At 42.8% G+C, this 16,423-nt stretch overlaps 1 protein-coding gene across 1 annotated transcript in view; it reads right to left on the minus strand.

Annotated features, from left to right (window-relative positions):
* Positions 1 to 15,655, minus strand: part of PIERCE1 (piercer of microtubule wall 1) — a 93,175-nt gene extending 77,520 nt beyond the window's left edge. The window contains exon 1 of the mRNA XM_078641932.1: positions 15,396 to 15,655. Within this exon, the coding sequence (XP_078498058.1) occupies positions 15,396 to 15,532 (137 nt within the window). The 5' untranslated portion in view covers positions 15,533 to 15,655. The remainder of the gene's footprint in view (positions 1 to 15,395) is intronic.
* Positions 15,656 to 16,423: the final 768 nt, after the last annotated feature.

Below are 16,423 nucleotides of genomic sequence, written 5' to 3' on the forward strand. Positions count from 1 at the left end.
CCAATATTTTCCCTACTGTTGCACTCTCTGGAGTGGGAATAGTAATTTTTACGCCTACGCTATCCAACACTTTCCCTACTATTGCACTCTGTGGAGTGGGAATAGTAATTTTTAGTCCTACGCTATCCAAAACTTTCCCTACTGTTGCACTCTCTGGAGTGGGAATAGTAATTTTTGCCCCTACGCTATCCAACACTTTCCCTACTGTTGCACTCTCTGGAGTGGGAATAGTCATTTTTACTCCTACGCTATCCAACACTTTCCCTACTGTTGCACTCTCTAGAGTGGGAATTAGTAATTTTTACCCCTACGCCATCCAACACTTTCCCTACTATTGCACTCTTTCGAGTGGGAATAGTAATTTTTACCCCTACGCTATCCAACACTTTCCGTACTGTTGCACTCTCTGGAGTTGGAATAGTAATTTTTACCCATACACTATCCAACACTTTCCCTACTGTTGCACTCTCTGGAGTGGGAATAGTAATTTTTACCCCTACGCTATCCAACATTTACATACTTTTTTTAATTTGTTTTACATTTTTATAAATTTTTATTTATATTAATATTTTATGTGTATACATTTATTTGTAATTTATAATATTGGTATTTATTTACAAGGTATTAAAATTATTTTGAAAGATGTTAATAAGGAAGTATATACTATGTATATATGTATATTATTAATTAATGTTGTAATTAAATTATGTATTATGTATTAATTTTAAATATTATAACATATTTTTAACTATGTTTATTACATTTATAAGTATTATTTTATTTATATTACATATTTTTTTAATTAAAGAAGCGATATTTTTTAATAACAATATTTCTGACATCTATATTTTTTTCCGATATTTTTGTACTTACCTTGTTAGAGATAGCATGTCGATATCTTTGTAATTAACATTTTTGTTGCGATATTTTTGTAGGTAGATATTTTTGTAATCGATATTTTGTCAGACATTCCTATATGTACCTATGCGATACATTTATATGTTCAAGGTATGTCGATGTGGAGTTAGATATAGTAAATCTATACTTCCCTATATGCACTTACCTTTTGACTTTTTATCGCTCCATATTCTGTCCTCGATATTCTTGTACCGCAATATTAGTGGTACTGATATTTAGTAATACAAGTGTCCATGTTTCACGTGGCAAGCTCTGATAAAAGAAAAGGAGTGGACATGGCTTCCAAAGCTATTTCTAACTGAAGCTGTTCCAGGTAGTCGACAGCAGAGCTGGCAGAGGGTCTGATGTCAGCAAAACCACCCCTGGGTGGTGAATTCAAGAAATGGCTTTTTCTTTACCACTCACCACTAAAATGATGCAGGAGCCACCTGTGGGCACAAGAATAGCGACTGCAGCCTTACCATGGCAGCAAGGAGAACATGCAGAAAGATAATCCCCTGAGACAGACCCCCAAACTAGGTGGTCTTCCTTTTGAAAAAGTAAGACTCATGTCCCCAAAATGGTTTGACTTTTCTCCTAGGGCAAAGGAAATAATTGTGTACTTTTCCTTTCGGGACCGTCATTGTTCACCTGACTGGTTTGGATAGGAAGAAACAGACAAGGTTTCAACGCTATTTCAACTGGAACCTACTGAGCCGGCAGTGGCTCTGCCATCAAAGAGACCACCATGGTGTGTCACATTAACGCTCACCTCTAAATTAGGCTGTAAGTGTTATACACTTCTTTCATGCCTATCTACACCAGAGGCCCTAGACAAATTCATGGACGCGATGGAATCTGTAATTGGGGTGACTGTGATTTGTTTACTTCCCACCTCCTGATGTGCTTGTAATAACTTCAGAAGTTTATCTTGGCAGGGAATACAAATTAATTAGCAAAACGTATGGTTCATTCACTGAATAGAGAAGTTTTTTTTTGCCTATGTCTTTGACTTGGAACCCATCCAGACCATTTCTTTCTCACTCTACTACTGCTAAGCTTCCTCCATTAGTACGTAAACAATGTACTCCCCCAAGAACCATTTCTCAAGCAGTCACAGCAAATTTGTGCAAACAGCGAATTCCAACTTCTTTGTTTGGATATCATTTATATTGTATTTGGTCCATGTCGTATTTTGCCATGCTTCTTGGGCATGCTTCCAGGTGCTAGACACATTACGTTGCAAGGCGTGTGCGGGTTTGCTTGCTGATCCTTTGTCATCTGAATAGTTATGTTCACCTAGGCGATGTATGCAATTATTGTGTCTGTAAGTTTTTGAGCCAAATGATGCTGATGTGAATCATGTTGCCTGGGTTGTTTGCTACAAAAGTAGTTATATCACTTCTTACCTTGTCTTTGAGTAATATCCATTTATTGTCTCGAATGAGAAGCATATATCTTTGAAAGTTGAAACTGAGATGTGCCAAGAGTTACTGCAGATTGTAATAATTTTGGGGGATAATGACTGAAGAAGTCAATCCTAGAGAGTTTTGTGTGTAGGTAAAAGATAGCTGTACCCCTTGTAGACTAATCCTCCATTATCCAGATGTCTATAAATCCAGATCGTCTATAAGATGGTTTAAGGGCTAACTGCCTCATTAAATATTCTCAACAACACCAATTATCTTGATTTTGTCAGCTGCCTAAAAACACACAATATAAAACACTGTAGAATTAGGTTAAAACAAATCAGATTTGCATTGTTTTAAAGATATTATGGGAGACACAGTTTCTGCTTAGTTAGTAATCTGGAACAATGTTAAAGTCTCCTCTTGAGACTGAGTTACTTCTTATAGATAAGAGAATTTTTCTATAGCTCAGCAAGCTCATTCACACTATCAGCAGGATACAGGTTTACTGTGAATGCTGTATTAAGAAGAGGTGTAAGAGTATTGTACTCCAGGGCATTTTATGTAATTACAAACTTTTCCAATTACTTTTTTATGAACAAGACTCATTATGTGCCTGAATTTAGATGAATAACTGCTGGCGATTCCATTTCAGTGTCTGCACTTCAAAATTCACAAAACAACTTTCTTGAAAATGGGCAAATGTCAGGGAATGGACATTCTCAGAATGTCGCTGGTCTTTTGTCATCACCATTCCACCATTTCAATGCTCTTCTATAGATCTACTAGTGTAGGTTGATGGGTTCTCTCAGTGTCTAATGTATATTTGTTTCTCACAGCCAATTTTATCAGAGGCTCTTGATTTATGCTGATCATACACCACTAAATTATCAAGCTTTCCTTTACCCAGTGCTTAATTATGAAGAAACAAAAAGAAAATTGCCAGGGCTCTCGTAAGGAGACCACTGCACCTTGAACCACACATTGTCCCTGCTATGCTGCCAGTTATACTACCAACACAACTATTAAACATCACACTCCTACAAGTGTGACACGTGGAACTATTTTAGGCCCCCAAAGCTATAATAATGTCTTAGCCGGCAGGTAATAGTTATTTTTAATGTATATTGAATTAATAATTAACCGTTGTTGTGGTCATCTCTATTTTTTTTTTTTTTTTTTTATTGAGATGGATCAGAATACCACAAAACAGACCAAAATCATAAATACAATTAAGAAATCAGCTGAATAAGAATATCATAACAATATGCAGACATATGAATTTAAAGGGAAAATAAAAAAATTAAAAAAAATAAACACCTGTACAGAGATAAATACTTCTTATCCGGCTTAAATTGATCAGCTTAAGGGAAAAAGCATTTGGGATTATTACGTGCATTACATGCATTACATGCAGGGCGAAGACATTTCACTTTCAACATCTTATTTTCCTCCAGTTACTGAGTGGTGCCCAAATTTTTTTACCATACTCTTTCTTCTTTTTGCCCTTAAGATTATATAGACACTCCTCAATGTTATGAATGCCAAGCAGTCTCGATAACCACATCTGAAATGAGGGGGCTACCGGATCTTTCCAAGCCGCCGCTATAAGAATTCTTAACACCGCAACACACAAAAAGATAAAAGCTTCGGCTTCATGTGTGACTTTAAGATTTTCATCCCTGCCAATTAGAATAGTGGTTGGGGATAGAGCGATTTGGCACTCTAGCAGCCCCGATAAGAATTTCTCCATTTCAATTAAAACAGGTTTAAGATTTTGACAAGAATAGAACATATGAGATAGATCTGCCGGACCTTGGTTACATCTTGGACATCTATCAGTATCCCTTTTACCCCATTGAAACAACTTCGCGGGGGTATAATAGAGATTAAAGATCGTCTTGTAGTGTTGTGCTTTTAGGTTGGATGCTCTTAATACTTTCTTATTTAGTGCCAGGGCATAGTCCACGTCTACATTTGGATCACCTATTCTAAGAGCCCAAGCATTTTCTGTTTGCACAACATCCTCCTCTATGCCCTGTAAGAGATGAGCATATCCAATTTTGATCTTTCTGCCTCCATTCCTTATATATAGGAGAATCGGGTTTAACTCCTGGATAGAGATCCTAGGTCTTAAAGAATTAACTGTTTGTTCTAACTGTTTATACAACATCCAGTGATTCATAGGAACCCCATATCTTTGTTGCAGGACCTCAAACCCTAGCAAGTCGTCCTTACACATAACGTCACCCAAACATCGGATACCCAGACTCTTCCAAAGGGCGCTGTTCCTGTTCTGTCCAAGATGTAGGAATGGGCTTGAGTTCCAAAGATCTATAGTGCCATTGATCTTAGGAATCTTGAGAAATTTCAGCATCAACTTCCATACACCCCAAACACTTAACATCACTTTGCTTTTACTCCTCTTATAATACCGCACGTTAATTTCACGAGTTAGAATCCCCATAGCTCTTTCGCCAATTATTAATTCATATATTGTGGGCATTCTAAGAATACCAGGCAACAGTACGGGGGTATCATAACACAATAAATGTTTCATATGCAACAATAAACAGACCCAATGATACAGTCTTATGTTAGGAGCAGATAACCCTCCTCCCTCTAATGATATTGAGAGTCTAGCTAGCGATCTTCTCACTTTGCCATATTGCCATAGGAACTGTGAAAACACTGCTTCCATTTTCTTCATCAGCCCTTCATTAATTAATAAAGGAATAGCACGGAATAGATATAACAGTTTTGGGAACATTGTCATTTTAAGAACATTCACTCGGCCGATCAAAGATAGATGTAATACATCAATTCTTCTCAAATCCTTATCCATTGATGCAAGTAACGGCAAGTAATTTTCCTGAATGATTTTACCCACATCGGCATTGATTTTTACTCCTAAATAGACTGCAGAGTCAACATATCTTTGATCCCTTTTCTGAATATTCTTTGTACAGATTATTATAGTTTTTTCAGTATTAAGCTTATATCCTGAATAGGTCCCAAACTGCCGTGCCAAATTATTTAATTCCTGTAGTGCCATATTCGGACTATCTGTAACAATTGCCAGATCGTCCGCATATGCCAAAAGCTTAGTGGTATGCCCGTGAGAAATAACAGGGGATATTCTATCTGAAGCTAGAATCTTCCGAATTAACGGATCAATATATAATGAAAAAAGTATAGGGGAACACGGACAACCCTGGCGTGTACCTCTTCTAATCACTACCTCCTCCGATTGAAGCCCCATTGTAGTGATTCTGGCTACTGGGTCCATATACATTGCCTTGATACCTTTCATACATTTTTCACCGAAACCCCTTTTGTCCAACACCTCCCACATGAAGTCCCAGACCACACGGTCAAACGCCTTCTCGGCATCCAATAAAATCATAGCCATGTCTCCTCCTGTAGCAGTGACAGCATCGAATAGTGATATAGTGATATAGTGGAGAAGTGTGGCTCAGGGGTTAGAGGCAGCAGACCCGGAAGCTGAGATCGGTCCTGGACCAGGGTTCAATTCCCCGCCTCGGCGGGTCTTGGGCTAAAAAAATTCCACGGACTCGATAATTCTCGCCCCGGTGCCTCCTCGACTCACGGGTTCACACTCTGCGACTCTGGGCAATAGCTTGCTTAATCTCCACAACAGCCCCTCGCGGCGGGATGCCTGACTTTCACCTTGTGGATACCCTGCTATCTCACAGGGGAATACCAGGACGGGTTCCCTAAGCAAGCGCCGGGACACCCACTGCGGGTAGCTGTGCGCTATATAAGCTCAACTACATTTACATTTACATTTACATTTACATATAGCCCTAGCTGTATGTTCAGTAGTACCTCGCCCTGGTACAAACCCATGCTGCCAGGGTGAAACAAGTTGACCTATAATCCCTCCTAGTCTCTTCGCCCATATTTTAGAGTAAAGTTTAGCATCTGTGTTTATTAAGGATATCGGCCGATATGAGCCCGGGTTCTCCTCTGGCTTTCCCTTTTTGTGAAATATCACAATATTGGTCTGCTTCCACGTATCGGGAATGATACCTGAGCAGATAACGCCATTAAAAAGATCTTCAAACTTAGGAAGAATCTCATCACTCAAAGCCCTGTACACCTCAATTGGGATTCCGTCTGGACCCGCCGCCTTACCCAGTGCCAATTCATCCAGAGCAATCTTTATCTCCTCAGTTGTTATATCCAGTTCCAATCGAGCTCTATCTCCCTCCTCCACGCTTGGTATTATAGGAAACTGGTCTCGTATGAATGGTACCACACCTGGCTCCTGATCATAAAGTTTTTGATAAAATTCCTGGAACACAAGTATTATATCTTTCGGGTCAGTATATTCTCTCCCATTATATTTAATCTTGCTTATTTTATTTCGATTCGATTCTTGCCTGATGCGGAGTGCTAATGCTCTCCCCGCCTGCTCCCCAGTCTCATATCTCCTTGCTCTTTGTGACTGATATTCATATATCTCTTTCTGAGTGATTATTTTTAAGACATCACCTTTAACCCGGGCCATATTTCTAATGGTCTCCCCACTATCTTTACCAGATGTTATTTCATCAATATGGCGTCTCTCTATTTCTGCCAGATCTACCATAAGCTTATCAATCTTGCCTTTATCCTCTTTCCTGAATCTTGCTGCACAGCTAATCGTCTCTCCCCTCAATGCGGCTTTAAAAGACTCCCAAACTCCATTTCTGGAGGCACTGTATCTGTTACATTCGAAAAATTCCCTTGTCCAACTTTTAATGTGTTTTAAAAATCTTTCATCATGTAATAATTTCCTATCAAATGTCCATCTAGATATTTTCCTTTGAACATTGGGAACCTTATATGATAGTATCAGAGGATTATGATCGGAAATTGTTCTTGGTAATTTACGAATATCGACTTTACCAATTTCCCCTTTTGTAACAAAAAAATAATCCAACCTAGAATACTTTTGTGCTGGATGGGAGAAATATGTATAGCCTCGATCACCGGGCATCTTTTCTCCCCATACCTCTACCAGGCCATGTGATTGAATCAGGGAGCATATTGCTGCATTAACCTTACGTTTACGACCTGTATAGTTGTTTCCCTGTTGCCAGTCTGCAGAAATATTCATATCGCCACAGACTATTATTGGGGTGGTCCAGTTAGCCAGTTCTTCTTCTAATTTATCGTAGATCATTGGGTCATCCTCATTAGGACCATATATCACACACAGAGTGAACCCCATATTCATTTCCGCTAATATCCATCTTCCTGACCCATCTGTTCTAATGCATTTCACTCCGCCCAGATGACTTTTAGCTAATATGGCCACTCCTCTGATCATTGATGATTGAGTGGAACATCCAATCAGGGTATACCCATACATTTCCAGAACTTTCCTTTTATTCCAGGGAATATGGGTTTCCTGAATACAGGCTATATCTATATTATTCATTCTAACCAGATGGCTCAATCTCTGCCGCTTCTTCCAATCGTTTAGGCCACCTGCATTGATAGTGCATATCCTAATGTCTGACATATTTAGAGTATTGACCTTTCCTACATTGACTATTAACCAAACAGCTGATATCAGCCCAAAGCCTATTCCATTCCATCTCGTTATTTTCCAAAATTTTCAACCCCCTTTCCCTCCCCTCCCCCACCCTCTCCTCCCTTTGCCCTCTCACCCTCCCCCTGTCATGCTCCAGAGTGGAGCACCCCCTCATCCGCCCCCCTTGTCTGGAGGCGCTCAGACCACTGGTCTGTGCACGTGATGGTTGCAACTTGGTGTAAGGAGATATAACCCTTAAAACTTAACCCATTCCCCAATTACACTAGAAAAATATTGTTTTCCCTTTTCCTTCTTTTATCACCAGAATTTACACACTGTGACCCCCTTCCATTTCAATTGCCCTCCACCTTACTAACTATCTACATTCAAACGCATTCTATATCAATCGTTATCCATTCACTGGGACCCAGCAGAATAATATTTACCCGTGCCAACCTTGTACCCCGTTCGAATATAGATACCATCATATCTTCGAGGCCCCTATTCCCAACTAGAGTTAATGGATTAACAAACCTGCTACTCTACTCTACTCTATCTACAACATCAAGAATTCTTTAGCTTTAATCTCCGAGGAGAAGTAAAATGTTTTTCCCTCTTTAATTATCTTGAGTTGAGCGGGGTTAATCAGGTAAGCCTGCATGCCCTTGTCCTGAAATGGTTTGATCATCTGCCGTAATCTCCAGCGTCTCTCCACCGTGAAATGACAGAAGTCAGGGCGAACAAAAAAGGTATAACCATCAACTGATTTCTTTTTATCGGGTCTTGCCCTCTCGGAGATTGCTTGTCTCAGAATGAAGTTGCCCAGAAAAATTAAAATAGCTCTGGGCCTGTCTCCCTCTTTCGCATTTTTGTAAACTGTGGCTGGGGTACGATGTGCCCTCTGGATCTCCCTACCAAAATCCCAGTCTTTCAGATCCGTGAAGGCAGACTCAAAAAGCTTAACAACAAAAGGTTTCATATCTGTGCCCTCTGCCCCTTCGGGAATTCCAAGGATGCGTAGATTGTTCTGACGCGATCTATTTTCTAATGATTCAAGTTTCCACTGAATATCGGTGAGCTGTTTTGTTTGCGTGTCAACTTTACTGGTCGTGGCTGCTGATTCAGCTTCTGTAGAAACCACTCTGTCTTCCAAATTGGTAACTCGCTCTCCCAGGCTCACACAGGCCTTAGTCAGCTTTCTGACCGCACCTTGGATTTTTCTAACGGCCGCCTGAGATTTACGGCTCTCCTGTCTCGCTTCCTCCCTGTGCGCCAGTATCTCCTGGTGGATTACCTCCAGGAGGGACATCTGTGCTGACCCCCCATCCGGGCTGTCTAGGGTAGCATTAGTTTGTTGCTCTTTTTTCTGGCTATGTACTTTTGTTCTCACCACCATTTTTACTGCTGTGCTCGGAGGACTGTTCTCCTTAGGTTCCACATCACTGCCAGTGTCTAGATCGCTGATATCTTGATCCAAACTATCCTCTCCTTCCTCCTCCGACCATTCCCCCCCTTCAGATACAGAGAAGAATGCCTCAGTTGAGGCTTCCTTTATATTGATCACCTGATCCACCACTGAATTCTCAGTTTGCTGCTCTTCACCCTCTGCAATTGCTATAGTATTCAACAGCTCCGCAGGACCCTCTTTTGTGCGGTCGGGGATTGCCTCATCAGTCTCTGAAGTAGCCTGTAAATTATCTACCTTCAGGTCTTTAGAGTCCTTATTTTTACTCATTTTTTGAAAAATGTCTGAAATTGGGGTGGTGCCCGAAATATCAGGATTCCCTTTACTAGTACCCTGCTGTGCCGTTTTTTTGCCCGAAGGGGAGCCTTGCTTCTTCCTCTTATTCCCCTCTAAGTCCAACAATGACTCCGCTAGTTCTGCTGCAGCCCTCCTCCTGGCCGCCGTTGTGGTCATCTCTAAATTAGCCAGACAGCGCCACCTGCTGCAGACTGACTCAAGCGCCGATATTGACAATTAAGGGCCGGTGCCGAGCACTGGAAACCACCAGCTCAAATTAAGCACTGCCTTTACCTCAGATATCAATGTCTGTGGGCTCAGCTATTCTCTAACTGTTGTAAATTAATTCTGAGAAAACTGGGCATATTACACATTGGCTTTCCTCTGTCTCCCTTGAACGCCAGCTTGTGGCTTGATGCTTCAGAACAACTCACTATTCCTGCATCGACTAAGAAATATGAAAGTATTTCCTGATTAAATTCTATCACCGATCACACAAAATAAGAAAAGCCAAATTTGGCTTTTATTTATTTTAATTATCTTTTTATTATTGAGTAACTTATTCAATTGAATACAAACAGTTACGACAGCCAACGTGCATTTCACATTCAATCCACAGTACCATGCCAAACACTTCCCTATCTTTTTAGTTTGTCTCAAGTTCCTCCTTAATCACATTTCCACTATTTTTATATATTGTCTCTGTCCCACTCTGCCTTTCTGAGGGGCTGGTACATATTCTCCCTCTGTGGGCATTCCACGTTCCCCAAATCTGCTTGGGCCCACCAGTACCTAGCTATGTTACGTTTTGCTATTACCATTACCGTTGTCACCCATATCTGGTCCTTACGGCTCAGATCTGTCCCATCCCAGACATTAAGGAGGCACTGTACCGGTTCTAGGTCTAAATCTCCCCCGCAGACAATGGCCATTGTTTTTACCACATCTATCCAATATTGCCTGATTGCTGGGCATTCCCTAATAGATGATAAAACGTACCTTCTTGTCGCTGGCAATATACTGTGGTCTTGTTACCCATTTTGACCACTGTAGCTCTGGGGAGGTAGGCTCTGTGTAGGATTTTAAGTTGAATGAGCCATATAGTGATGGATATGGCTACTTCCCTAGGTGAACCGAGGGCCTCCTGCCAGTCCTCGTCCTCCAGCTTACCTAAATCACAATGCAGGTGGCCCCTGAGTTTTTAAAGCGATTAGAGGAGTTATGTATTAGCTTTTGATAAGTCAGGGAGATTACCTTACAATTCATAAAGTCTGTAAGAAGCATGTCCTCTAGTGTTGAGGCTTCAGAGAGACTACTTCCCAGATGAAGACTGCCAATAAGGTGTGTCTGACTTGTAAGTATCTGGAGGTTTCAGTAGGGGCCAGTGTAAACTTCTACTGTAAATGCGCAAAGGGATTCACCTCCCCTTCTCCATAAATCTCCCACTGTCGAGATACCAATAAGGTCCCATTTGTTGAATCCTTTACATGTGTGAAGCCTGCCTAGCATCTCACTGTCCCAGAGTGGAGTGCTTGGAGTAAAAATGCCATGCCACCTTAACCTTTGGGTTATCTTGTGCCAGAGGGTGATCGTATGTGTAGTGTGTCCCGTTAGTACTTTCCCTCTCGTTTTGGTGTACAAGGCTCTCATGTACCCTCCCTTGCCCATCAGAAACCTTTCCATTCTGTATGCCGGTTCGTCATTAGGACGATGCACCCATTGATTAATCACTGCCAGCTGGGCCACCCAGTAATATCATTCAGTATGTGGCAGTGCAATGCCCCCATCAAACCACCCCCGTATTAACTTCTGCAAGGCTATTCTCGGGCCTTCCGATCCCATAATAGATCACATACCTCAACTCTCAACAGCCCGAAAAAACATTGGGGGGATTACGAACGGGGTATTTCGTAGAAGGTATAAAAAACGAGGTAATGTAATCATTTTGTAGAGGGCTGCACATCCCGAATAATGATAACAGCAGTTTCGTCCACAGCTGGATATCACTGCGGAGACAAGTCAATGGGGCCCGTATGTTTTGGGTATAAAACAAATCTGGGTCAGCTGTCACAAATATACGAGATATCGAAAGCCCTCTGCTACCACCGTCGCCTCACAGCCCGTCGGTAGGACCGGGGTTGGGCCACTTAATACATAAATTGTGGATTTTGACCAGTTGATGGAGTATTTGATTGCTCTCTCAGGTTTGCTAGGATAATCATGATTCTGGCTATTGAGTGGCGAGGCCAGACATAGCAGGAACTCAAGGGCATAAAGTGAAAAACGATCTTCCTATTCTTCTGTCCAGCACGAAGACCTCTGATCAGCTGGTCTCCCCTGATCCACACTGCCAGTGGTTTGAGAAGCAATGCAAATAAGAGTGGTGACAAGGGACAACTCTGACGAGTCGCTCTGCGCAACTGAAAGGCGACAGAGACCCGCCCATTCACTACAACCTGCACCATGGGCCCTGTGTAGAGAAGCCTAATCCATGCCTGTAACTTGGGGCCAAAACCCATTCACTCCAGGACTGCGAACAAATATGTCTATTCCACGATAGCGAATGCCATGCGGGTGTCCAGCAACATCCCTACTCCGTCTTCTCGTATGGTATCTTTCCTGCCCATTACCGCATGGAGGCGGCGCAGATTGAGTTTTGTATTTCTCCCTCCAGCATGAAACCCGGTTGATCCGTGTGTCTCAAGTAAGAGGCGTGATGTACAAGTCTGGTGGCAAGAAGCTTGGCCAATATTTCGATTTAATCAATAAGGAGTGAGATAGGGCATTATGAGGTGCAATGATCCACCGGTTTACCTAGTTTATGGATAACTACTGTTGAGGCCAAACGTTGAACCTCAGGCAGCTACCAACCCTTACACTCTGAATACATTTGAAGCAAATATGGCACCACATGGGGTGGGGGGGGCACTGCTTTGTATAGTTTGATCAGGATCCGTTTGGTACCATAGCCATTCTGGACTGCAAACTGCAATCTGCAATTGGCTGAGGTGACTTCCTCAACCGTGATATCTCTCTCCATGCCGGAGGAGTCTTCGTGGGTGAGTACCGGTAGGGACAGGTCTGCCAAGATGGCTTTTGAGGCTTCCGCTGTGGCGGTAGGGATTTCCTTATATGCGGTGGCATAATAGTGCACGAATGACTTAGCTATCCCTGTGGGTCACTAAGTGCAACTCCCGAATCTGGGGTGGTTGTATGCACCCATTTTCCCTTTCACACCATTCGAGCCAGGCCAGCAATTTCCTGGCTTTGCCACCGTACTCAAAAATTCTAACTCTTATTGCCGACAGTTTGGCTCTGGCGCCCTTCAAGGCTAATTCTCTACATTCCTGTCTCTTGAGCTGTAGTGCGCAAAGCAGCTCTACAGTGTGGTTTCCGGTCAGTTGATTCTTTAGGTTCAATATGTCTAGCTCAAACTCCTCCATGGCCACCCTCTTGTCCCTTTTATATCCTACCATGAGGGAAAGTCCTTCCCCTTTTATGACTGTCTTGTAAGCCTCCCACAAAACCTGCCCAAAGTTCTTGTTTTCTTCGAATTGGGCTTTTGGGACCTGCACTAAACCTTTCCTTATCTGAGGAACCTTCGGGCCCCATGGAAAGTTGGGTTTTATTATTCGGTGATTGTGCTGGAAGAGTTACCTTATTCAGCCTTTCCTCAAATGGTCAGTCTTCATGGCACATGTTCAGACCGTAAAATAAATGTGGGTATACCATCAAACCTTCTCAGAAACTTCAACATCAAAGATTGTCTAACAAAAATCTGAGAACAATACAACAGCTGGTTTGGTGGTTGCACTTTTCAGCTCTATCATGCTGAATCTGACCTCCTTTGACTACTCCCCCCGCCCCCCTCTACACCTGTCTCCTCTGTTAATAAATTCCTGCCATCAAGCCAACCTGATGTGTTAGTGTAGGATGTATGACATTACAACGCATGCTTTTACATCGCATGCTTTTACAACGCGGTTTTTACAACGCATACCATTACAACGCATAGTGCTTTTAGGCGCTGGGTAGTGAATTGTTTAATTTACTATTCCAACTCCAGTCCCCGTGGATAGTAGGGAAGGTGTTGGATAGTACATTAAACCTATTCCCTATCCTAGAGCGCCCCCAGCCCAATGCGTTGTAATGGTTTGCGTTGTAAAAGTTGCGTTATAAAGGCACTGCGTGGTAAAAGTTGCGTTGTAAAGGTTGTTTACCATTGGGAGGACCGTAGGTACACATGGAAAGGCTCAATTCATTTACGGGAAAGTATAGCTGTGAACAGAACTTGGCATTCACGTTCAGACAGAAAGAGACTGAATGTCACTGTCAGGTAACCTGGACCACATAGTTAAGACTAACAGACTTTGAACTTCAACTGAAGACAGTACTCGATACCACTCAATTTATACAATTCGTAGACAGTAAAGTCCACATTACGAGAGAAGTTTTAACCCATGGTATACTCTTAATGAAAATTAGTATTTCAGTTCTTTCATGGGGTACCGCGCCCTTGATTCCTCTTGACAGGGGCTCGTCCAGATGTTTTTGCTTTGCATTCTGGGGCTTGTAGTCATGTTTATCTCACTAAAAAAATCTAAGAAACAATCCTACAAGGGAAGAGCTACTCATGCATAGAGATCGGAAACGTGAGAGCTCGGCAGGATTGTGTGGTGAATGTGCTGTAACAAATAAATATGCATAAACGGCGCTTTAAATGGGCAGGTACTGTCCGGTACCGAGTACCTGCACTTCGATAATGTGGATGGGAGAGCACCTGGCATTACATTCAATAGGAGAGTGCTGGCACTTCTCAGGAGCAAACAGGTACTCTACGGAGTGAGTACCTGCACGACTATATTTCCATTTAAAGCACTGTGTTTAACATCCGCCCTTCCTGGAGCAATCCCTGACCATCCTGCAACCTAGCCAGTTTTACCCTTAAAGTGTCGAAACTGCCAATGAACTCATGAGGCAAGCACTTTAAGAACTGGAACACTTTTGATAGCAACAAGACTTGGCACATAAAGAGCTGCAGTTTGGATTGGTGCTCTGCCAGTTAGGACGAAGTGTCACTGAAATGTGGAAAATACAACACGTAGGAGAAATTCTACATAATAACACATTTTTATATAGTGTAAATATGGCATGTGTTGCCATTTCGATACTCTTCAGATTACAAGTGTCTCAGTTATCCAACGTATCACCCTAAGAAGGATGAAAAGCGGAGTTGGTTCCGCCCGGATTCAAACTCATAGTGATCAGGTCAGACGAGATGCCAGAAGAAAATACCCAAATCACTGAGCCACCCTGTAGCAATCACCTCGCATTATAAACCTTAATTTCCAATAAATGAGGCCCTGTGATGGCACAAGATCACAGCGTGTGTTAACAACGCAAACATGTCACTACTTCATACAAATATTCTCCGTGGGAATTGTCCCATCTCTTTCCCCTACATTGTCCTCAACAAGGGCGAGCAGATTTTGAAACCCCAAAAATACAAGACATTCCACAACCTCGAAAAGAAAACTATTTTTTTCCCATGAACAGAAGGTCGTAGAATGACTTAGCACTGGCGCTAAAGCAAATTAAATGCACATTGTGTACGCAATATCATCCTTGTTAACTAATCGTTTTGTTCTACAGACTGCTAACTAATTATGCATCGGACCACAAGAAAACGTGCCTTCCTCCTCAGCTCAGGCGACCCTCTCTGAAAGTCAAGACATAATGTACATTTAGTGAAAACCCCGCTGTGGCCCAGCAGATCCTGGACGCCGACTCGCCCTGTCCTCACCTGTAACCCTTGAAGCTGCTGGGGTAGTTGAACCTTTCCGGCAGGTCCTCGCTGACGCGGTAGCAGTCGCTTGTTTTCAGCAGGTCTGCCTCGGGCCCCGGGCTGCTGCACTTGTCCCGCTCCTCGGCGTCACACATTGTGCCCGGTATGGAGAGACAGGAACGTGCCCAAAGTTAAACCGCCTTTAAGAGGGTCAGGGAGTGCCCATGTGCAGCTAGCAGGAGCCCTGTGTGTTGGGCCCGCGGAAGCCAGGCAACGGTTACTAAGCAACCACATCCTGCAACAATGTCACTTCCGCCTAGGTAAACTTCACCGCGGAGCGTTCTTAATCTTTGTTTTTCACAGTCACGTGCTGAGGTCCAGCCATTAGACTCCACAGCGCGGTGACCGGAGCAGCCACAAAACAAGCTTGCATCATCGACATCGTGGGGCTTCTAAGACCACGATTTGTTTTAAATGAGATATATAGTTATATTTCGACAGACAGCTCAAGTTTGGAAATGCTACTTAGTTCAAGAAGGGCACGTTAGACACTCAAACTAGAATGAATTACTTGTGGTGTTAAATATTTTAGTCATTAGTGGAAATTATGGCAAATATCAATCAATCAGGGGTTTGTTAAAGCGCGACTACTCACCCGTAAGGGTCTCAAGGAGGGGGTCTGTCGAAGAGCCAGGTTTTGAGGTTTCTTGCGAAGATGGGGAGCGATGTTGTCTGTCTGAGGTGGAGCGGAAGGGTGTTCCATGCTTTGGCAGCGAGGAAGGAGAAGGAGCGGCCTCCCGATCTGGTCTTTCTGGTGCGGGGGACCACGGCGTAGGAGAGCTGGGCTGATCGTAGGGTCCTTTGGGGTGCGTGGAATTTGAGTCGCCTGTTCAGGTATGCTGGTCCGGTGCCGTGGAGGGCCTTGTGTGCGTGGGTGAGCATCTTAAAGGTGATTCTCGCCTCGACGGGGAGCCAGTGGAGTGTGCGCAGGTGCTGGGAGATGTGGCAGTGTTTTGGCAGGTTGAGGACCAGTCTTGCGGCGGCGT

The sequence above is a fragment of the Lissotriton helveticus genome, chromosome 5_1 (genome assembly GCF_964261635.1).
Source record: "Lissotriton helveticus chromosome 5_1, aLisHel1.1, whole genome shotgun sequence".
NCBI lineage: Eukaryota > Metazoa > Chordata > Amphibia > Caudata > Salamandridae > Lissotriton > Lissotriton helveticus.